At 36.4% G+C, this 26,056-nt stretch overlaps 1 protein-coding gene across 1 annotated transcript in view; it reads right to left on the bottom strand.

The window, feature by feature from the left end:
- The window catches only part of UBE2W (ubiquitin conjugating enzyme E2 W), a 69,801-nt gene that overhangs the window by 24,144 nt on the left and 19,601 nt on the right, over positions 1-26,056 (bottom strand). Inside the window, exon 2 of the mRNA XM_007185059.3 lies at positions 5,006-5,097. Coding sequence (XP_007185121.2) covers positions 5,006-5,097 — 92 coding nt within the window. The remainder of the gene's footprint in view (positions 1-5,005; positions 5,098-26,056) is intronic.

The following is a 26,056-nucleotide window of genomic DNA, read 5'->3' as shown; positions in this document are numbered from 1 at the left end:
AACAGACTTGTGGTTGCCAAGGGGGACGGGGGAGGGAGAAGGATGGACTGCGAGTTTGGGGTTGGTAGATGCAAACTATTACATTTAGAATGGATAAACAAGGTCCTAATGTATAGCACAGGGGACTACATTCAGTATCTTGTGATAAACCATAATGGAAAAGAATATTAAAAAAGAATGTATATATGTGTATAACTGAGTCACTTTGCTGTACAGCAGAGATAGGTACAAAATTATAAATCTACTATACTTCAAAATATATATATATATATAACCAAAAAAAAAGATGTACATATATACAATGGAATATTACTCAGCTACGAAGAAGAATGAAATATTGCCATTTGCAGCAACATGGATGGACCTAAAAATTATCATAGTAAGTGAAGTAAGTCAGACAGAGAAAGACAAATATTATATGATACTTCTTATATGTGGAATCTAAAAAAATAATACAAATCAACTTACTTACAAAACAGAAACAGACTCACAGACATAAGAAACAAACTTACGGTTACCAAAGGGGAAAGGGGAGGGGAAGGGATAAATTAGGAGTATGGGATTAATAGATACACACCACTATATATAAAATAGATAAACAAGGATTTACTGTGTATAATAGCACAGGGACCTATATTCAGTATCTTATAACCTACAATGGAAAAGAATCTGAAACTGTACACCTGAAACTAACACAACATTGTAAATCAACTAAAGTTAAATTTAAAACAAACAAACAGGGACTTCCCTGGTGGTCCAGTGGTTAAGACTCCATGCTTCCACTGCAGGGGACACAGGTTCAATCCCTGGTCAGGGAAGTAAGATCCCGCATGCCGTGTGGTGCAGCCAAAAAACAAACCAACAACAAAAAAAAACCCCACCACCACCACCAACCAAAAAACAAAACCCACCAAACTAGGTCCTTCCTAGCCATGAACATCCCTTTTTACCCTCACCCCCCACTCCCACCTACTATGCTGGGGTAGTCCAAGAAAAAAAATCACAGGACTTCTTGGTGCCCTTTCGTTCTGTTTATAAGGCAATTCTTAGGACACATAATGTACCATAAATTGACATGTGACCTATCCAAGCATAGCTCTTAAATAATAGCTAAGAGACACCTTGCAGTATGTGGGTGAGATAGGTCAAAGAAGGCATACTTCTCAACATCGTGCAAGATAATTTAAAATAACATTTTGCTAATTTAAAAAGTAACATATGTTCACTATAGAAAATTTACATAAGCATAAATAAAACAAAACTCACCCAAAAATAATCACTGTCAAAGTTTTTAGGGTACATTTCATTCTAGTCATTTTGCAGTTTCTATATCAATGGACTCCAAGTCCAGTAGAGTTGCATTAGGTGCACACTTAAATTACATTACATTCAAATCATCAGTGTTCACAATTCCAGTCATGAGCACACATGCCCCAGAGTAAGGATGATGGGAGAAGTCTCACTTCTTAACCTCCTGTGAATACCCATTGTTCTGTGATTCTAATGTTTAAAACAGGTATTTTTCACACATTCATGGCTCCTAATCAAAGAAACAGCCATCTATGCCACTCTGAAGGAAAAACTAGCTTTGTTGGGTATATTAATACAGGATATATACCAATATAGCCTCTCTCAAGGGATGTTCAAAGACAGTTATGACTACACAAAATTTTTGCCTTACATGATACGACGTCTGTGGGCTGTAACTCAACGGGTGCCATTTTACTTTACTACATTGAGAAACCATTTCCCTATTTAATTAGTTCTAAGTCAATCTTTCTGTAACTCTGTTCCTTCCTTAGGACAGCATATAGGTTGATTTATTAGGTCAAAGGATATGATACGCATATTTTTCAAGGTCTACGTGCTACCAAACTGTCTTCCGCAAAGCTTAACGTGCTTTCATCATCTTCCTTTCCCATATACCCCATCCCATATAAGCCCACTTCAACAACAATTTTTTTTTCTTTATTTTGGCCGCACTGCACGGCTTGCAGGATTTTAGTTCCCAGACCAGGGACTGAACCTGGGATCTAGCGGTGAGAGTGCCGAGTCCTAACCACTGGACTATCAGGGAATTCCCCAAGTAATAAATAATTTTTTCAGAATAGGTTAGTAGTTACATCAGAACATTGCTTTTTGCCCTATCTCTGACTGCTTTGATGTCTATCTTTTGCTTCAGCTTCTGCCGTGGCCTGATTAAAGAAACTAAAGAATTGAATAGGAGAAAGTATATATACAATAGTATTTTAAAATCAGTGTTTATTTCCTGTTAATTATATGCGTCTCTTTCAACTAGATTAATATTTGGTTTGGATTTCCCTGGTGGCACAGTAGTTAAGAATCCGCCTGCTAATGCAGGGGACACGGGTTCAAGCCCTGGTCCAGGAAGATCCCACATACCACGGAGCAACTAAGCCCCGTGCATCACAACTACTGAGCCCGCGAGCCACAACTACTGAAGCCCGCATGCCTGGAGCCCATGCTCTGCAACAAAGAGAAGCCACCGCAATGAGAAGCCCGTGCACCGCAACGAAGAGTAGCCCCCACTCGCCGCAACTAGAGAAAGCCCACGTGCAGCAACGGAGACCCAACGTAGCCAAAAATAAAATAAATAAATAAATAGACTTATTAAAAAAAAAAAAAATTGGGGGCTTCCCTGGTGGTGCAGTGGTTGAGAATCCGCCTGCCAATGCAGGGGACACGGGTTCGAGCCCTGGTCTGGGAAGATCCCACATGCCGCAGAGCAACTGGGCCCGTGAGCCACAACTACTGAGCCTGCGCGTCTGGAGCCTGTGCTCCGCAACAAGAGAGGCCGTGACAGTGAGAGGCCCGCGCACCGCGATGAAGAGTGGCCCCCGCTTGCCACAACTAGAGAAAGCTCTCGCACAGAAACGAAGACCCAACACAGCCATAAATAAATAAATAAATAAATAAATTTATTTAAAAAAAAAAATGTAAAATGGTCCTTTAACTTTTTATAAATCATTGTGTTGTGTAGTTCCTCCCCACCCCCTAAAAAGTAAAGGTTGAAAGTGGAAACGATTGGTACCTACTTCCTTGAAAACTATAGGGCTAGCTCTTATAGGATATTCTGAGGCAGGTTAACAAAGGTAAAGAGGAAAAAGATGAAAATGGAGTATAATCCACCTGTTTAATGATATAGAACAAAAAACAGTCACTTGTTTAATCATATAGAACAAATGCTTTATACTCTAAATGTGTGCTCCATTTTAAATTCTGTTTGAGATAAATGAAAGGTCAATTGAGAGCCATGAAAAGACATGGAAGAACCTTAAATGCATATTACTAAGTGAAAGAAGCCAATCTGAAAAGGTTACACACTGTGTGATTCTAACTATATGACACTCTGGAAAAGGGAAAACTATGGAGACAGTAGAAAGATCAGTGGTTGCCAGGGGTTGGTGGGAGGGGAGAGAAGGATGAACAGATGAAGCACAGAGGATTTTTAGGGCAGTGAAAGTACTGTATGATACCATAATGATGATACATGTTGCTATACATTTGTCCAAATCCATAGAATGTACAACATCAAGAGTGAATTGTAACGTAAACTATAGACTTTGAGTGATTATGACATGTCAGTGTAGGGTCATCAGTTCTAACAAATGTGCCACTCTGGTGGGGGATGCTGATAAATTAGAGAGGCTATGGCATGTGTGGGAGCAGAGGGCCTATGGGAAATCTCTGTACCTTCCACTCATTTGGCAGTGAATCTAAAACTGCTCAGTTAACTGAGAACCCAGCAATGTTTTAAAGAGATCATTATAGAGCTAGATACTCTATAGTATCTATAGTATGTAGTAATACACACTACATTTTCTTTTTTTTCTTTTTTTCGGCTGTGCTGTACAGCATGGGGGATCTTAGTTCCCAGACCAGGGATCGAACCCATGCCCCCTGCAGTGGAAGCATGGAATTCTAACCACTGGACCACCAGGGAAGTCCCCCATACTACATCAGTATATCCATTCAAACATCAACATATCCTTTCCTCATATTCCTGTTCTTAAAGCTTGGCTCCTGTCTTAAGTACTGACTCAAATGTCAAAGTCAAAGGTAACCAAAATTGTTTCTTCTGAAAATAAATATGTCCCTGTTGTGTGAGCTTTGGTCACTTTTGCTCTTTGGACCCAGAATATCACTAAATATTTGAATTGTTAAATTTGTCCTACAAGTTGGTCTACAGTAAACTTTTTCTTGTTGGCTTCTACCCCTTTTACATTTTTGGAGTTTTTTTTTAAGGAGAGAGTCAATTGCTTAAAAATTTCCCATTTTAGAACATTTACTCTTGTCTAACAGAATTGTTAAATCAAAGGAGTTGTAAGGACAGACCACACTGGGTTGTGAAATCTTAGGATGATACTCTTGAAAACACTTTAAACTAATTCAAATGCTCATTTTTAACGGAGGGGACCCATATCGCTACTCTTCTTGGCACATACCTGGGAAGAGACTTCTGCTCCACTCCCACGGAAGGAGCTAAATTAGAGAATACTTCTACGTCCTCCTTCTACCCTTCACTTTTTCATCCTCATGGAAAAGTTTCTTATCTATTAAATGAGAATGCTAAGAGTCTGACATTCATTTAGCTACCCTTCTGTAAAGAAAGCAACTACGTAATATGTTCAGGGGACAGGGATAGAGATACCTCTTGACTGTCATTCTCTTCAGAGCCTTAAATGTTTCTGAAAAGTCTGATAAATAACCTCATACCAAACTGCTCTATTACAGGTGAAGAACATTTCATAACAAAGTCAGACCAAAGTTTTTAAACGCTGCCTCATTAGCAGGAAACTTTTATAAAACAAAATTGTATATATAAATGCACAGAATAAGATCTGTTTACTGTACTTACCTCTTGGTGGAAGAGAATGGGATGAAATACGAAAATAATTCTGTATTTTTAAAATGAGTATATATTCATACATTACATTGATAACAAAAGAAAAACAAACAAGAACTTTGAAACTTAAACACTTACTGTGTAATTGAATTTTGAACACTCTTTTCATTTAAAGTCATTCCGGGAGGTGGGTCATTTTGCAAAGCCAACAGTTCCTTCTGTAGTCGTTTCTAGAAAAGAGTATCAATAATAACTTGTACTTTTTTTCCTTACAACATAATACAATATACTTGTATGCACACAGTCTGAAATCCTTGATTAAATTTCGTCCAAATGCTCATGCCTTTTCCTTTACAAGCCCCTTATATCTTCTATATATTTTACATGCCTAATTCTCAAATTTTTAATTGCCTGTCCTATAATTCACAATCTATTTTCAAAATATTTCTAAATATATTTGTAAACATTGATGATGTAAAGTGGTTATGAAGAGCAGCCAGTTACCTATAAAACTTCAAAACTACTCCATTAAAGTTATAAGGTTATAAATGCTTAAAAGTTTTAGCAGGGTTTCCTTTACTGCTTTTCAATTATAAAAACCACAGTTCTCCATAATCCTTAAAAAATGCATCATTTCAGACAGACAGGCTTTCCAGAAGAACTATATTAAGTTAAAAAGTCTTTTGAAAAAGTTTAAAATAATTTTAATTTACAATTTACAGCCCCTGTTTATTTTCTTAAAATAGGATCATTCACATATAATTTAATCTTTCAACACCAGAATATAACATACCAGGGCCTGAGATACATAAAGTTATTTTTTCACATACTAGATGCCCCCAAATGGCTATGTATTTGCATTCTTGTTTGTACAGCTTTTATTGTTCAGTTCTTCCCTTGTTATCATCAGTGGACATTCTTTTTCAGTATACAACAAAGCAAAACAAAAACCACAGCAGCCCATAATTTACGGGTTTAAAAGTAAAATAACCAATGTTATTAGAAGTGCATGTAACATTATAAAGATTCTTAATGAACATCTTTTCTTGGATTAAAGCACACAAGCATGGATTTCTGTTCAGAACTCCAAACAACTCTCTACTTAAAAGCTAGTTTCTGATTTTTCTAGACAGTGAAATATTACTATCAATACAGCAATGTTTCTAGATCTTTTCAATTCATAATGCCTTTAAATAAGCTTACCACCATCTAACAACACTACAGAATTAAAAACTCCTCCCTTCTTTGCTAAGAATCAATGGCTCTTTAAATTGCCGAAAGTGAAAACTCTTCCTCAGATGGTGCAATATCATAACTGCTAGTAACACGGAAAATAAGATATCAACTAATTGCAATTTCTGACCTCAGCTGCCTTCCAAAATGCAAAATTACAAATTGAAAATTAGTTCAGAAAAATTTTAATTATCCAAAATACAGAAATAAAGCTGCATAAACAATTTGTTTTGAATAAAGGAGGAATATATTCGTTGTAAGTGTCTATGTTAGAAGAGGGTTTTTAATTTATCCTACTTCTGTCAACAAATGCGGGTTCTGTGATCAAGTAAATTTTCAGAAACACTGGGCTCAACAACAACAAAAAAAAGGATTTTTTTTTTAAAGCAGGAATTCTCAGAGACTTCTGATATACTAACTTGCACAATGATTCTCTAAGGGGAGGAAGACAACATACAGGCTTCCGAAAGTACTGGAATCCTCTCAGTGTAGGGCATCTTGGAAAAGTCTTCTTTCAATGACTACATTTTGGGAAACACTGCTGTGGAAATCCTCCAGACCTTGAAAACTTTACTAAGACAAGGAAGACAGCCCTTGTTACTGAATTAAGATATAAAGGAAGGTCGATTTGCATAGCTACCAACTGAAACAGGATATAAAGGCAAGTTAAGACTCGTGTTGGTGTAATTATTCCTAGGAGATAACGGTGAAGAGCACTGTAGAAAAAGAAAAGTTTCCCCCACCCTGACACTACTTCTTATATGTCCACAAAGAAAGGGACCTGTGGTATAGCCAAACTCCAAGAGAATCTCCAAGTAACTGCCTCCTGGTATTCACATCCTAGTGTAGTTCCCTCCCACACTGTACCAGAGTTGGTCTGTGTAACCGATAGAATACAGCAGAAATGATGGTATGTCACTCCCAAGATGAGGTTATGAAAGATTATGATTTACATCTGGGTCATTCTCTCTAGAATCACTTGCCATATTGTGAACAGTCCAATTCAGAGGCCTACGCGGTAAGGTTAGGGCCGCCTGCCAACAACCACGGATGATTTGGAAGAATCTCCAATCTGGAATCTCCAATTCCAGCCAAGATTTCACATGACTGCAGCTGGAGCCAGTATACTGCCTGCAAACTCAAGCCAGAATCCAACTCTCTGCTTCAAGGCCCTTCGAATTACATGGGATTATAAATGCTTGTTCTTTCAAATTACTAAATTTGGGGGTAATCTGTCACACAGCGAAAGATGATTAATACAGAACCTCTGCTCCAACCTCTCCCCACTAGAAGAGGCTATCATCCACTATCATCCATTTTCATCCATTGAAATCATCCATTTCAATTTCAGTATCACAGGTCAGAATCCAAGACATTCACTGGAGCATTTTTTTTCATTGAGGGGTGGAGTCACTACATTAAAAAGACAATTCATGCCAGTCCCTTACTGTCTCTGCTATCAGGCAATAAACTACCTTGCACATCCACATCCTCTGCAATAAAGAGACAGAGCAGGACAAACATTTGGGGGGTTAATGAGTACTTACTAAGCACACTAATAAAACTAATGATTTACCAGTGTACTAATAAAACTTACCAGAAAAAAAAAAAAAAAGATAAGAGTAGAAGGTCAAACAGTGTATCTGGCAGGCTCATAGAAACAGGGAATTCACTCTTAGGTATCCTTCCTGGAACAATAATCATTAAAGAGGGCAGGAAGTGTCTTTAAGTAAGCAAACAGGTCCCTCAAGGGTCCTCTGGCTCTTCTAAGAAACTGGTTCTAAGAACCCGTTTCTAAGAACTGAATATGAACACAGAAGCTAAAAAAAGAGGACTTAAAGAGTTCAACGTAAAAATAAAGGAAAATTCATACTCACTTGAGAATGTGAAGAACTAGCATAACTGTTTAGAGAGAATACCATGTGTTTAGAGATCATACCATGTAGCATCTATCAACAGAAAGCTATCATCACATGAGGAAGCATTCACCTCCTAACTTTGAAGACAAAGTGTTAGCAAAAGTAGATGAGAAACACGTGCATTAGAACACTAGCAAAAGCAGTGATACCACCAGATTATTAGACCATCGGGGCAACATTGGCTGCTTTCCTAGACAGTGGTGAAAATGAGAGCCTAGAATTGAGATAACTGGAGATAACTGGAAAATAACTGCAGAAGGTAACCAAGTAAAGAAGCAGAACTACTTACAAACTACTGGGAGCTAAGGGGGCTGAAAAATTAACAGTTCCAAAGGTTCATAGCCAAATATCACCCTGTCTGTCCCTAAACTGGAGAGATATGGGAAAATTAATTACATATATTACAAATGTACCATGGTTCTCTGAATCGAAGACACAGCACCAATCATAAGACGCACTATTATTTCATGTAATACTAGGAAAGGAAAACTGCTACCAATTAAACAATTACACACCACTCATTAGACACATCTTGATTTCAGATATGTTAAAGTAGGGGAAAAAATATGCATTAAAAAATATATGATATATGTCATTAATAAAAGTTTGATTTTCCTGGGGACTTCCCTGGTGGCACAGTGGTTAAGACTCCACACTCCCAATGCAGGGGGCCCAGGTTCGATCCCTCGTCAGGGAACTAGATCCCACATGCATGCCACAACTAAGAGTTCACAAGCCACAACTGAGGAGCTGGCGAGCTGCAACTAAGGAGCCCGCCTGTCACAACTAAGACCTGACGCAACCGAATAAACAAATACTAAAAAAAAAAAGTGGCTAGGGTAGACAACCCACTTTCAAAAAAAAAGTGGCTAGAGTAGACAACCCACTTTCAAAAAAAAAGTTTAATTTTCCTGACTCTTCAAGTACTAGAACCACCTGAAAAATAAAAATTAATTTTCTGAGTAAATTTAATATGCCTAAAATTATTCTTCTCTCAATATTTAACACATACCTGGTGATACATGATCTCAATCTATAAATATGCACTTTATTCCCAGACTGTGTACAGCAGTACATCTGTCTTCCAAGGCAAAAAGGCCAGGCCCAGAATCTAACTGTTTTAAAGCATCCCAAATCTAGAGTAAACCTGAAAATTCTATCTAGCCCTCATCTTGTGTTGGCTCAAGTCTGGAAAACTCATAGGAATTTGAGCTCTTCTAAGAGACCCAAGTGGGTTTATATACTCAGTAAAAAAGATCCTGATGTATCTAAATACCATGAAAAAAAAAAAAGATTTAACACTTTCAGAACTGGCTTGGCTTTTCAATGGCTCTATAGTCCAGCCAGCACCTCCCTTTCTCTCCTTCCTCATGAATGCAAATCAATCTAAGTGATATGAATCCACTGAAATTTACTACTTTTGGGGGTAAGAAAACCACTGACAACTTTTGCAGTTAACTATTATCAACGACAAGATGTTGGCAAACACCACAAAAGTGAATGGCATTCCTGTACGTCATCAAACGATGGCTGAGAAACTCTAGACTACTACAGCATCCTAGGATGTGTGACCCTGCACTTAAGAGTGACACAAGTTCAGTTCCTAAAACTTTTTCCCGCTTCAGTACACGTGAGGGATTATTCTTGAGATTTACTCTTCCCTACGACTGGAGCTTACTACAGGGGTCGAGGAAAGTACTTATGTAACATGAAAAGGCTGCCCAGGAGCTTAACGTATCCTCTTCTCCACTACCACATCTCCAAGAATCACTAGAGTAGCTGCTTCACAGCAAAGGTCAAGTGTGGGGACGTAAAAAGGCCAACAGAATAAAACAGACACATGTTATTACTCTTAGCCTTATGAGATTTAAAGTCCTCGGAAAGCGCAAGATACAGTTTTTATACAAAAGAGTAAAAGCAATTTAAAGATCACTTTAAAGACTGTAACCACTATGGGAATTCCCTGGAGGTCCAGTGGTTAGCACTCTACGCTTCCACTGCAGGGGACACAGGTCTGATCCCTGGTCAGGGGACTAAGATCCCGCATGCCGTGTGGGACAGCCAAAAAGGAAAAAAGAAAAAAAACCGTAATCACTATGTTCTAATCAGTCCTGTTCCATTTCCCCCAACTGATAATATCAATGCCTGTCCCAACACAGACCCATAACGTTAAACCAAGTTTGAATATGCCATGTGCTTCCCTGGCATGATCAGGAAATGAGATAAAATGGATGAAGACTAACACTTTTAAATATCAAAAAAATTTTAAACGAACATGGTAAAACTCTAAACTCTAATACAGATCCCTGACATTATGTGTATTGAACATAATTTAGCCTGTTAATAATGATTACTCGCAATTATACTCCAATAAAGACGTCAAAAAGTTTTTTTTTTAAATAATGATTACTCTATTGTGACATCCTCAGACAACAGTGAGGTCTACAAGCCCACATGATCCTTCAGTATATAGTTCTGATAGCTTGATAGCCCCAGTTTTCACTTTTTTAACTGTCATCTGCTCTTTGACTATCAATAACTTGTCATAATATCTAACCTCTAGTCACTGACATTCTCTTGCTTTCTCCTCTTTTTTTTTTTTTTTAATTTTATTTATTTATTTATTTTATTTATGGCTGTGTTGGGTCTTCGTTTCTGTGCGAGGGCTTTCTCTAGTTGTGGCAAGCGGGGGCCATTCTTCATCGCGGTGCGCGGGCCTCTCACTACCGCGGCCTCTCTTCTTGCGGAGCACAGGCTCCAGATGCGCAGGCTCAGTAATTGTGGCTCACGGGCCCAGCTGCTCTGCGGCATGTGGGATCTTCCCAGACCAGGGCTCGAACCCGTGTCCCCTGCATTGGCAGGCAGATTCTCAACCACTGCGCCACCAGGGAAGCCCTGCTTTCTCCTCTTCTTTCTCTTTTATTTGCTGTTTCCCCCTCCCTAGCCCCACCATACATTACCAAGCAAAAGGGCTTACTTATTTTGGTGACTATATCACGTTATTTTCGTGTAACAAATCCTAACCCATCTCCAGTGCTGGCATTTAACACTGGCTAACATTTATTGCTTCATTTGCTCTTAAACCATACTATACTCCCTCACTGAAATTAACCGGAGAAATTAGGTACAATTTTTCCAAGTCCTCATAAAATGAAAAGCACAGTCCAGTAACAGGTCCACAGACCACACTTTGTGTAGCACGGTGCTAAAACATGGTGTTTCATCCCAATGATGCCATCTTTACCTCCTCGGCTTCTGATCATTTTCATCAATGCTCATGCTTATATATTAGTTCAAGTTTTTGCTTTTTCAGACAGCTGAGGATGATGGGTATGACTGTATAAAAAAGTATGTTTGTATGACAGAGAACATTACTGTTTAATGAAGAATACCACACTCAATGAAATGCTCTTAATTAAAAAAAAAAGAAAAAAAGACTAAGTATTTTAAATAGCATCCTAAAAAGCTCATTCATATATAAAACAGTTCAGCTTCTAAACTAATGTATTTGTGTAAGTATCATCCCACACTAATATATGTTGAAACCAAGCCACAAAATATTTAAATGATACTCTTATGGTTATGAATCAAAACCAGGAGAGAGTATATCCCTCTTAGATACTAATAATGGCAGTACATCAATGGACAAACTGACAAGATTCCTGGCCCTGTAAAATTTAAACTCTAGTGAGAGAAGAGAGTTAATAAATAATAACAAAAACAAATAAGTGTATGGTATATTAAAATGTGATGAAAAATGGAGCAAGTTAAGGAGTTGGAGAGTTAGGCCTCACATCTTGTAAAATTTTATTTAAAACTGACACTTTGAGAAACTATTCTAAAGGGTAGAAATCCTTATTTAGGGTAGGGAGAAATATAAACAAGAGAGGGGAAAACATTAAAAATGTAGAGATATATGACAATGATTGCTAATGCAACTGTATATAAAATGCCCAACATGTTTTCTCTAATTTCATCTAACAATCAACTAAAGGTGGAAGGTTAACAATAGGAGGGTGTGATAGAAAAAAAATAAGAATACCATACACATTAATATAATTTCACTAATAAATTACTACTTTCCCCCCAACAATATTAAACAATTTCAACATTTTTCTTCTTTCAGGGTGAGATGACATGGCACTGAAATGATCTTACCTTATTTTAAAATAAGGTAGAATTTGATTCATGCAAATTAAGAAAAAATACTTTTTTCCTAAGTATACTTCTATAGCCCTTAATTCTAACATTTATTTATTGAAACTTTTCCCCCTTTTAGGAAATGGAAAGCCTTCAACAAATCAAGGTGTTCATTCTTATTTTAAACTAACATTTTTGGGAATTCCCCGGCGGCCCAGTGGTTAGGACTCGGCACTTTCACTGCCGGGGGCCTGGCAGTGACCTTGATCAGTGGTGGGGGAACTAAGATCCCACAAGCTGCTCAGCATGGCCAAAAGAATAAAAAATTAAAAAATAAACTAACATTTTCAAAAATCAGACTGGGATGCAAAGAAATGACAAGACTAAATGATTCCTGTTTGTGAAGAGCCCACAGTCTAAAAACAGAGACAAATACGTAAATAATCTCTACATGATTTCAGGGTACAGCAGTGTTCAAAAAGAGAGTGATCAAAGGGGAGAAAAACCAGGACTGTGGTATACTGAAAGCTAAAGGAAGAATGCATTTAAAGACTAAACAAAATTTTATTTCCAGCACAATGTAGATACTCTGAATAATTCCACAGAAAACAAAAACAAAGTGAACACACGAACTCTGAAATATTCAAAGGATCAGGGTTGGATTTCACTTTGGGGTTTTCTACCAAACCCAAGGGGGGCACCAAACCCAAGGGGGGCAAGACCAAAAAGTGAGGAATCTCTCGGAAGACCTGCATAAAACTATGACCCCTCAGTGTAATAGTGAATAAGATAAAGGGCACAGAAAGAGATAACAATGAAATCCGCCTGCTTAGAACTTAGCAATGGGTATAGGAAGAAAAAAATGTCTCCCATGAAATGTCAAAATCTCAAGCAGACAGCCACATGGGTCTGAGTCTGAATTCCTGCTGAGAACCTTAGGCAAGAATTTAATCAAGTGGTCAAGGAAGTAATGCCCCAGGCAACTAACAGAAGCAAAAAAAAAAATCCTGGGGAATACAAGTTCTATCCACTAAGGCAACAATCTGTCTTTTCAGAATCTAGAAAAATACTTTAAAAAAGTAGTAAAAACCAAATGAGAAATTATTCAGAAGACAATAGCATAAAATACCTGATGCAATACAAATCTATCTTCCTAGCTGGAAAAGCACCAGATCCCCAATTAATTTACTTTATGTTCTTGTAGCATTTATATAACTGTGAGCAACTCTAAGGCAGAGATTATGGTCTACTTATCTTTGTAATCCTAGCATTCAAAACTGTGCCTGATAAATAATGTTTTTCCTCAGTAAATGCTTTTTTAAAAAATTAATAAGGATGTTGACTGCTTCACTGTATGCAAAATCCAGAAACAATATGTGTCTATCAATAATTTTACAAATTATGGCATATGGAAATAAGGCTACACAACCATTAAGAATGATGTGGATCTCTGTGTACTAACAACAACAGAAGAATCCCAAAACATACTGAAATGGAAAAAAAAGAAAGCCTCAAAAATACATATAATTCCTTTATATTAAAACAAAAGCAAGAGATTTATACAAACGTCATATAAACGCATACGGAAGAGAGAGAAGGAAGCACATCCAACTATTTTACAGTAGTTCCCTCCTAGCAGCAAAAATGGAGGAGAAAGAGGACACCCCTGTTTACACTATATACTTTTATATTATGACTCTTTTATGACAAGAATGTAGAAGTATATTTCTTGTATAATTAGATTTAAGGGCTCAGTGGATTTGAAGAAAACAAATCCACATAAAAACATGAACACAAATGTTCAAAACGGCATTAATCATAACAGAAAAAAATAGAAGCTACCCAAATGTCTATTAACTGATGTACAGGTAAACAAAATCTGTTGTATTCATACAGTGGAATGTTATTTGGCCATAAAAAAAAAGAATGAAGTACTGATACATGCTGCAACATGGAGGAACCTCAGAAACATTATGCTAAGTAAAAGTGGTCAGCCACAGAAGACCACATATAGGTTGATACCATTTATATGAAATGCCCAGAAGAGGCAAATCTATAGACCTAAAAATTAGACTGGTGTCTGCCAGTAGATGGGAAGAAGATGGACAGTGAATGCTTATGGGTACAAGGTTTTCCTCTGGGGATGATGAAAATTTTCTATTAGATAATGGGGACAGTTGCATAACTGGGTAAATATACTAAAAAAAAAAATCACTGATTGTACACTTTAAGTGGATGAATTCCATGGCATGTGAAATGTACCTAAATAAAAAAAAAAAACCCTTTTTAAACTCAGTGGATAGATTAAACAGTAGGTTAAACACAGGTGAAGAGAGAATTAATACCTAGGAAGATGTCTGAAGAATTTTTCCAGGATGTAATAGAGAAACAGAGGTGAAAACATGAGACAGAGAATACAAGAGAATAGGAGGCAACATTTAAAGAGATAATGCATGAGAATTCCCCAGAACTGTTCAAGACATCAATCCTCAAGTCCACGTCCAGAATGAATTCCAAACAGCATAAATAAAAAGAATCCCAAACTCACACACATCACTGTGAAAGTACAGAACACCAACTGAAAAAGAGCTAATCCTAAAACTAGAGAAAAGATTACCTACAAAGATACGCAAAATTAGACTGATGGCTATCATTTTAAGAGCAATAATTGAAGTCAGATAATACTAGAATTTAGAAAACAAGTGGAATTTTATCTTTCATCTAAGTGAAAATAATTGACAATTTTAACTCCTATACCTAGCAAAACTAGATATAGTTTCAAGAACACAGGTGAAAAAAAGGTATTTTCAGATAAAACAGAGTTTACCACCAACACTAAGCAGCTAAACAATAAATCTTAATTTCCTTCTGGAAAATAATCCTAAATGACAGGTGAAAGATGCAAGAAGACATAGGAAGCAAAAATACGTAAATATGTAAGTAAATCTAAACAATGATTGTATAAAACAACACAGGCTCACAATTCCTTATGTAAAAATTCCTGGGGCCAGATATTTCAAAATTAAGAATTTTCTGGATTTTATAAAAATAATAACAATGCACCCCACCAAACTAATTAGTATTTCGCACTCAAATATGTGAATGTTTACAGCATATGAAATTTTTAAAAACACTAGGCAATCGCATACCCACTCATTTCAGGTTTCGCCACAAGAAAAATTTGTAGTCAACTTCCAAAAAGTTTTTATTTCTAAGCCATTTTAAATTTATTTTTTCCACTTTATTTTTTAAAAAAGTACTTTTTTAAAAAAAATTGGGGTATAGTTGTTTTACAATGTTGTGTTAGTTTCTACTGTACAGTGGAGTTCCCTGTGCTATACAGCAGGTTCTCATTAGTTATCTATTTTATACATATTAGTGTATACATGTCAATCCCAATCTCCCATTTCATCCCACCCCTCCCCTTCCCCACTTGGTGTCCGTATATTTGTTCTCTACATCTGTCTCTATTTCTGCCTTGCAAACTGGTTCATCTGTACCATTTTTTTAGATTCCACATATATGTGTTAATATATGATATTTGTTTTTCTCTTTCTGACTTACTTCACTCTGTATGACAGTTTCTAGGTCCATCCACGTCTCTACAAATGACCTGATTTTGTTCCTTTTTATGGCTGAGTAATATTCCATTGTATGTACGTACCACATCTTCTTTATCCATTCGTCTGTTGATGGGCATTTAGGTTGCTTCCATGTCCTGGCTATTGTAAATAGTGCTGCAATGAACACTGAGATGCATGTGTCTTTTTGAATTAAGGTTTTCTCTGGGTATATGCCCAGTAGTGGGACTGCTGGGTCATATGGTAATTCTATTTTTAGTTTTTTTAAGGAACCTCCATACTGTTCTCCATAGTGGCTGTATCAATTTACATTCCCACCAACACTGCAAGAGGGTTCCCTTTCCTCCACACCCTCTCCAGCATTTATTGTTTGTAGATTTTCTGATGATGCCCATTCTAACCAGTGTGAAGTGAACCTCACTGTAGTTTTGATTTGCATTTCTCTAATAATTAGTGATGTTGAGCATCTTTTCATGTGCTTCTTGGCCATCTGTATGTCTTCTTTGGAGAAATGTCTATTTAGGTCTTCCACCCATTTGTTGATTGGGTTGTTTGGTTTTTTGATATTGAGCTGCATGAGCTGTGTATATATTTTGGAGATTAATCCTTTGTCCGTTGATTCGTTTGTGAATATCTTCTTCCATTTTGAGGGTTGTCTTTTCATCTTGTTTATGGTTTCCTTTGCTGTGCAAAAGCTTTTTAAATTTCATTAGGTCCCATTTGTTTATTTTTGTTTTTATTTTCATTACTCTAGGAGATGGGTCAAAAAAGATCTTGCTGTGATTTATGTCAGTGTTCTTCCTATTTTTTTTTTTTTTTTAATATTTATGTACTTATTTATTTGGCTGCGCCAGGTCTTAGTTGCCACGAGCGGGATCTTTAGTTGCAGCACGCAGGCTCTTAGTTGTGGTATGCAGGATCTAGTTCCCCGACCAGGGTTTGAATCTGGGCCCCCTGCATTGGGATCATGGAGTCTTAACCACAGGACAACCAGGGAAGTCCTCTTTCTTTTCTTAAATTGAAGTACAGCTGATGTAAAATATTATAAAAGTTACAGGTGCACACTATAGTGAGTCACAATTTTAAAAGTTATACTCCATTTATAGTTATTATAAAACATTGGCTATATTCCCTGTGTTGTACAATATAACTTTGTAGCTTTTTTTATACATAATAGTTTGTGCCTCTTATCTCACCCCTGCCCCCTTTCCTCTCCCCACTGGTAACCACTGATTTGTTCTCTATATCTGTGAGTCTAAGCCTTTTTTCAGATTTTGGATTTGCAATAAAGAATATTAGCCAGAAATGCCTAATCTGTAAGATTAGGGCAATCAACATATAAATTGGTAGGCAGGTGATGGGAGTTAAAGCCTTCCAAGGTCATTTTATTTTTTGAAAAGAGTGCAAACATACTGATAAAACTTTAGATTTTGATAACTATGTATGTTAAATTAGCTATCACAATTCCTGCAAATTAATTTTAAAAAAAAGACAAACAACCGAACAGAAAAATTGGTGAGAAACTAGAACACATGATTGACAGAAAGCATCTTAACGACCAATAACTATAGGAAAAAGGGGTCAACCTCAGTGGGGAACAGAAAAACGCAAATTAAAGCCATATTACAATAGTAACATATATCTACCAAAATGGCTAACATTAAAAACTGACGAGACCAAGTTGGCAAGTATGTATGTTCAAGAAATGTAACTCTCATACACGGTTCGATGGAGTGTAAATTGGCAAACCATTTGGTGCTTCTTTGTAAACGTGAATATAAACATATGCTCTGACCCACCAATTTTATTCTAAGGTATATACCCAACATACATATGTTCAACAAAACACACGTACAAGAATGTTTATAGGAGCATTATTCATGACAGGCCCAAAACAGAAATAATTCAAATGCCTATCAACAGTAAATTGGGTAGATAATCTGTGATATATTCATACAATGCAATAAAAACGAATTTGTTCTACACAGAACATGGATCCCATAAACTAATGTTGAGCAAACGAAACAAAAACCAAAATATTTTTAAAAACCCGTATCATATAATTTCATTTACATAAAGCTCACAAACAGGCAAAAGTAACCTATGGCATTAGAAGTCAAGACAGTGGTTACCTTTGGGAAGAGGAAGCAGTCATTAGGAGTGGGCATAAGAGAGGCTCCTGGGGTATAGGTATTATTCTATTTCATGTGGTGGTTAAAAGGATGCATTCACTTTGTGAATATGTGAACTCTATATTTAGATTTGTGTACTTTTCTGTATATTACACACACTTTAGTAAAAGCATTTATTAAACTGTCCTAAAATTGACTGTCGTGACAGTTGCCCAACTCTGAATAATAAAAGCCATTAGCCTGTATACTTTGAATGATCATGGTATGTGCGTTTTTTCTCAATAAGACTTAACAAAAACAAAAAATGTTTATTAAACAAAAAAATAAATGAAAGAAAAAGTAAATACAGAAAATGTTAATTGTTGAATCTACATAAAGACTAGAGATGTTGTACTATCTTTTTTGTACTTTTCCTCATGATTGAAATTTTTGTAACAAAAAGTATGAAATAAAAACTAGAATGATAACAGCAAAATAAATGCAAAAATAGCTAGGGTAACCTGTAAAAGAATAGGAGTGTGTAAGTTCCAAACGTGGAGAGGTGGAAAAAGCAAAATGAGAAAAAGGAAAAAGAAATCAATCCATACTAAGATACAGATACAAAAAAAGGACAAATGAAAATCATACAAAATGAAAGAAATTCCATTATATCAGTCAGTCAATAAAAAAATGAAAGTTCTTTAGTTAAAAGATAAAGTCCATTATATCAGTTAGTCCGTAAAAAAATGAAAGTTATTTAGTTAAAAGATAAAGTTAAATGGATGGTGACAATATACAGTTTATGTGATTTTTAAAAGATAAGGGCACCGAAAGGTTCAAAATCAAGGGACAGAAAAGATACCAGGCCAAAGAAAGTTGACAAAGTTACACTAATATCAAGTAAAACTGACTTTAAGACCAAAAATACTAACAGAGATTTTAAAAAAACAAACTATATGATAAAAGGTTCAGTTCATCAAAAGCATAGAACTTGTATACACCCCACTAATATGTATAAAATAGATAACTAATAAGAACCTGCTATGTAAAAAATAAAATAAAATTTAAATGATAAAAAAAAACTTGTATATACCCAACTTAGCTTTGAAAATAGACAAGCAAAGGAATATTAACAAATCTACCTTCATAGTAGGAAATTTTATTAAGATGTCTCAAAGTAATGGATAGATCAAGCAGACAAAAAAGCCTGTGAACTATTTCTGTCAGACTCCCCTGTCTTCCATTCTGCCAAAAGAAGGTACTGGGGGGGAAAAAAGTAGAAGAAAAATGCCATTCCCCCTCCCATTTTACTCCTGGTTCTGAAACACCTCCAATGGAAGGTTGTCTCCTATTTAAGTCAAGAGCTGGCAGCTGTAGATTCCAGAAAATTCAGCAAAAGTTGAGCTCCTGGGTTCTTGCTGAGTTGCAGGAGTGTGCGTGGTTCTACCAAGTAGCAGTAACTTGTACCAGTGCTCCAGAAGCTTAGTAGCAAGTGCAGGCTCTTTGGTTCCAGCCATAGGTAGTAACAACTCCCAGATCCTTAGACAACCTCCCTCTTCCTCTCAAACCCTCTCTACCCTTTTTGCTGCTCTAGTCCTAACCACACCCTTGTAACCTATTACCTGCATGAAATCTCTCTGCCTAAAAGTATCTAGAGTATTTACTATTTTCCTACCTGCTCATTGATCAATAGAGCATTTTAAAAACACTGACACTAACTAGAGAAAAAAATCTTTTCAAGCACTTACAAAGCATTTATAAAAACTGGTGTGAAGCCAGAGTCTACCTCAACAAATTTCAAAGAACTGTGATATAAATCACATTCTCTGACCACAATGCAGTAAATTAGAAATCAACAGCAAAAAGAACTGGAAAAAACCCACATACATTTGGAAATTTTAAAACACACCTTCGAACAACTCAATGATCAAAGAAGAAGAAAACTAGAACATATTCAGAAATGAATTATCATGGGAATACCCTGGCGGTCCAGTGGTTAGAACTCCGTGCTCTCACTGGCGAGGGCCCAGGTTCAATCCCTGGTGGGGGAACTAAGATCCCACAAGCCCCGCAGCACAGCCAAAAAAAAAAAAAAGGAATTATCACAGAAATATTACCTATCAAAAGGTGTGGAATATAGCTAAAAGTGTACTTAACAAAGTATATATTAAGAGTTTTAAATGTTTACTTTAGAGCAATAGGTCTTAAACTTTTTGGTCTCAGGAGCCTCTTACACTTATAAATTTTTGAGTAACCCAAAAAGCTTTTGCTTATAGGGGGAAAATATAGATATATTGCTATTTACTGCAATAGAAATTACAACTGTGGGGCTTCCCTGGTGGCGCAGTGGTTGAGAATCTGCCTGCTAATGCAGGGGACACGGGTTCGAGCCCTGGTCTGGGAAGATCCCACATGCCGCGGAGCGACTTGGCCCGTGAGCCACAACTGCTGAGCCTGCGCGTCTGGAGCCTGTGCCCCGCAACGGGAGGGGCCGCGATAGTGAAAGGCCCGCGCACCGCGATGAAGAGCGGTCCCCGCACCGCGATGAAGAGTGGCCCCCACTTGCCGCAACTAGAGAAAGCCCTCGCACGAACCGAAGACCCAACACAGTCAAAAAGATAAATAAATAAATAAATAAAGTAACTATAAAAAAAAAAAAAAAAAAAAATTGGAGTCATCAAAATATTAAAAAAAAAAAAAAAAAAAAAAAAAAAAAAAAAAAAAAAAAAGAAATTACAACTGTGAAATTTTAAATTTTACTTAAAAATAAAAATAAATTCATTGTTTATTAACATTGTTTTATGAAAATAACTATTTCCAATACAAAATGTATTATATATGAAAAGTGGCATTATCACAGCAATCAGATAAGAAAAAGAAACAAAAGAAATCCAAATTGGAAAGGAAGAAGTAAAACCATTACTGTTTATAGACGACATGATACTAAACATAGGAAACCCTAGACAGGCCACCAAAAAAACTATTCAAATTAATAAATGAATTTAGTAAAGTTGAACGATACAAAAGTAATATACAGAAATCTGTTGTGTTTCTATACATGAACAAGAAGCTATCAAAAAGTAAAATTAAGAAAACATTCCCATTTGCAATTGTATCAAAAATTAAATACCTAGAAAGAAATCTAACCAAGGAGGTTAAAGACCTTTACTCTGAAAACTATATTGATGAAAGAAAGTGAAGATGACACAAACAAATGTAAAAATACACCATTCTCATGGATTGGAAGCATTAATATTTCTAAAATGACCATACTCCCCAAAGAAATCTACAGATTCAATGCAACCCCTATCAAAACACCAATGTATTTTTCACAGAACTAGAACAAATCTAAAATCTGTAATGGAAACACAAAACTCCAAATAGCCAAAACAAACTTGAGAAAGAAAAACAAAGATGGAGGCAACACACTTGCTGATTTCAACTTATACTACTAGGATACAGGAATCAAAACAATATGGTACTGACACAAAAAAAGACACATAAGTCAATAAAACAGAAAAGAGAGCCCAGAAAGAAACTCACAGTAACATGGTCAATTAATCTGCAAGAAGGATGTAAGAATATACAATGGGGAAAAGACAACCTCTTCAATAAACGGTGTTGGAAAAATTGGACAGATACATGCAACAGAATCAAAATGGACTACTCTCCCATGCCAGGCACAAAAATAAATTATAAATGGATTAAAGACTTAAAAGTAAGACCTGAAACCAAAAAACTTGTAGAATAAAACTTAAGGAGTACACTCTTTGACATCAGTCTTAGTAATATTTTGGGGGATGTTGCTGCAGTCAAGGGAAACAAAAGCAAAAAAAATAAATAATAAATGGGTCTACATCAAACTAAATACGAAGCTTTTGCACAGCAAAGGAAACTATCAACAAAGCAAAAAGGCTGCCTACTGAATGGGAGAAGATATTTGCAAACAATGTTATCTGATAAGGGATTAATATCCAAAATATACAAAGAACTCATACAACTCAATATCAAAAAAACAAACAGCCTGATTTAAAAATGGGCAGAGGGGGACTTCCCTGGCGGCACAGTGGTTAAGAATCCACCTGCCAATGCAGGGGACACAGGTTCGAGCCCTGGTCTAGGAAGATCCCACATGCCGTGGAGCAATTAAGCCCATGCGCCACAACTAATGAGCCTGCACTCTAGAGCCCGTGCTCCACAACAAGAGAACCCACCGCACCACAACAAGAGTAGCTCCCACTCGCCACAACTAGAGAAAGCCTGCATGCAGCAACGAAGACCCAACACAGCCAAAAACTAAATTAATTAATTAGTTATTTTTTAAAAAATGGGTAGAGGACCTGAACAGTCATTTTTCCAAAAAAGACATACGATGTCCAACAGACACATTAAAAGATGATCAACACCACTAATCATCAGGGAAATGCAAATCAAAACCACAATGAGATATCACCTCACGCCCGTCACAATGGCTATTATCAAAAAGACAACAAATAAATGTTGGGGAGGGTTTGAAGAAAAGGGAACCCTCATGCAGTGTTGGTGGGAATGTAAATTGGTGCAGCCACTATGGAAAACGGCATGGTGATTCCTCAAAAAACTAAAAATAGAACTATCATACAATCCAGCAACTCCACTTATGGGTATTTTCCTGAAGAAAACAAAAAGAGTAATTTGAAAAGATATATGCATCCCTATGTTCATTGCAGCATTATTTACAATAGCCAAGACACAGAAGCAACCTATGTGTCCATCGAAAGGTGAACTGATAAAGATGTGGTATATATACACAACAGAATATTACTCAGCCATAAAAAAGAATGAAATCTTGCCATCTGTGACAACATGGATGGACTTCGAGGGTATTATGTTAAGTGAAACAAGTCAGACAGAGGAAGACAAATACTATATGACTTCACTTATATGTGGAATTTAAAAAGCAAAACAAATGAACAAGCAAAAAGAAACAGAAACAGATTCATAGATATAGAGAACAAATAGGTGGCTGCCAGACAGGAGGCGGGTGGGGGAACGAGAAATAGGTGAAGGAGATTAAGAGGTACAAACTTCCAGTTACAAAATAAATGAGTCAGAGCGATGAAATGTACAACATTGGGAATATAGTCAACAATACTGTAATAACTTTATGGTGACAAATGGTAATTAGACTTACCATTATCATTTTGTAGTGCATAGAAATATTAAATGTTGTGCTAACACAGTGTTGTAGGTCAATTATACTTCAATAAAAAATAAAATGAGAAGCATAAGCTCTTAAAAATAAGGGTAAACATATGATATACAAGCATATGTAAACATACTCTGATCAGGAAAGGCAAAGTTAAGTGAAATATAAAACTCCTTTCAATTATTCATTTTTCTTAAGGTGGCTTTATCTTACATTTTTGCTAATTTCTTTTAACATCTGGTTTTTTAAAAAAAGACATCTAGATTTGAAAGGCAGCAGGATTAGCCCTGGTAGGCATCAAGATTTCATCATAAACTCAAATATGGACACATACAGGCCAAATGGGACAGAAGAGATAGCCCAGATGATGCAGACCCACACATATTTGGAAACTTGACTGTTGACCAAACAGGAACGCTTCTTAGTAAATGGCGCTAAGACAAATTGGGTATTCATTAAAAAAAAAAAAGAAAAGAAAAGAAATTGTATCCCTAACTCAACCCATAAGGGATTAAAGACTTAAATGTGAAAGACTAAACTGCAAGACTTTTAGAAGACAACATTTTAGGACAAAATTTTAGAAAAATTTCATGAGCTCACAGTAGAAAAGGATTTCTTAAAACAGAGAAAGTACAAACCAAAAAGGAAAAAGACTGATAAATTCTCTTTGCGGTTCAGAGACACTGAAAGTGAAAAATCAAATCTTAAACTGGGAAAAGAATTTAGTCATACAAAAGAACTCCTATAAAAATCAATAAAGGATAACCAAACTGAAAAACAGTCAATAGGCATTCCATAGAAGAGGAAACACAAATGGTCCATAAACAAATAAAAACGATATCTGACCTCTTTATCAATCAAGGAAATGTGAAACAGAACTGCAATGAGATGTCGTCCATAAAAATTAAGTCAGACAATACCAAGTGCTGGGGAGTACGTGGTATCCCTGGAACTCCTGTACTACCAGCATGAACATAAACTTATTTAACCACTTTTGACATTACCTGGTAAAACTGAACAAAGACATAGTACAACCCAGCAAGTCCACTCCTAGATATATACACATACCCCAGAGAAAACCATGCACATGTGCATCAGGAAAGATGTGTTAGAATATTTAAAGCAGCTATGTTCACAAAAAATTAGGAGTAAAATAAACAATTATAAAAGACTTTGTAACATGGAATAGTACTTAGTCTAAAAAATGTACTGTTACATCCATCAAGATGGATTAATCTTAAAAGGTTAAACAAAAGAAGTCAGAAAAAAGTAAAGAAAAATAGGGGATGATAAACAAAATCCAGGAGAGCAATTTACTCTGGGAAGGAATGAGGTACAATTAGAAGAGGTACATAGAGGAGGCTTCAAAAGTAATGGTAACTTTTATCTCTTAAGCTAGATGAATAGTAATGTCTTTATTATTTTATTAATATTCCTTAAAATAGTCACTTATGATTTTTAAATTCTTTTTTATGCATCATACCCCCTTCTTTTTTTTTTGGGGGCCACTTCAAAAAGTTTGGTTGTGAAAGAACAGAGAAGAAACTTTAGCATAAGTAAATATTTATGAGACGAATCAAAAAAAAGAGGAAAGGGGAGTGATAACTGATATGTGAAATATCTGTGAGGAGATGTTTAGGATTAGGGACTGACTTAACAAGGGAATCGTTTTTTTCAATGTTAAATGCCATGTTCATAAGGAAAAGATAGAAACCAAAATATTTAAAAATTAAAATAACCCCTTAATCTCACCATCCATTGATCTTCTCAGGGTAGTGATTTTTCTTTTTACTAATCGGTAGTTTCCTAACATTTCAACAGTGAACATACATAAAAATTTAATAAAATGAATGATGACTGACAACAGTGTGGCAGATGTACTGGAGTTCAGACAGAATGAAGGCCAGGAAGCCATACTGAAAACTACTTAGAAAAATAAAGAGGTGAGACATTACTAGTAAACAATCGAGATACAAAAGACTGGATTTAGTGGTAAATGATGGGGGGAGTAAGAAAGAAAACAATGAGGACGACTCCAGGATGTCAGCTTGAGTAACGGTGGTTCTATTAACCTGAAACAAATGCAGGAGGAGGAACAGGTAAGAGGCAGCCAGTCTCTGCCTATGTGGGGTTGGAGGCAGCTGAGACTTGGACCCGTGGATTCAAACTTCCCGTGAATATTCAGATAGACAAAAATAGTTGAATCAACCAGAGCTGAAGCCTGGCCTTTTATTTTATTTTTATTTGTTTATTTATTTGGTTGCGCCGGGTCTTAGCTGCGGCAGGCGGGCTGCTTAGTTGCAGTGTGCATGTGGGATCTAGTTCCCTAACCGGGATCGAACCCGGGGCCCCCTGCACTGGGAGCGCGGAGTCTTACCTGCTGCGCCACCAGGGAAGTCCCCTGGCCTTTTAAAACTCTAGGCTGGGTATGCTCTCTACCGTGAACCTAATGGATCCATCATGCGTACTTTTTAAACCACCTCAGCTCCAGGAGGCAATGAGTTCACAACCCAAATTTCTCAAGCTAGTTCAGAAGTTATCTGTCCGGTGTGTTGGAAATTAACGCTCCAAAAAAATTATTTAAGTTACCCAGAAACCTTGACTCCAAATGAAATAAACTACAGTTCTGAGTCTACTGTTCTGCCCTTGTGATCACTACATTTCATGCTATAGGTAAAAAGCAGTAATTACCACTAAGCCTGATAAGAGTTGAGGTCTCATTTTAGCTAACTTTTTTTGACACTGGAAGAATATTTAAATGTGGTGGGTTTTTTCCTTGTAAAGGTACAATTAAAAATTTTTTATTATACCTTCCAGATTTGGTCACGCTGGGCTACATTCAGAGGCTTTGATAAGTATTAATAAAGTTGCTGGAACAAATATAATGTCATAAAGCATAAGACATGCTATGCAGTGGAAAATGTAGATTATAGCCAGGGTTTGGCACACATCAAGCCTTAAATAAATATGCTGAGTGCAAAGTTTGGTTTGACCTAAAAATCAAACTGCAGATCTAT

This window comes from Balaenoptera acutorostrata, chromosome 17 (genome assembly GCF_949987535.1).
Source record: "Balaenoptera acutorostrata chromosome 17, mBalAcu1.1, whole genome shotgun sequence".
Taxonomy (NCBI): Eukaryota; Metazoa; Chordata; class Mammalia; order Artiodactyla; family Balaenopteridae; genus Balaenoptera; species Balaenoptera acutorostrata.
This window is presented reverse-complemented; position numbering and strand designations above follow the sequence as displayed.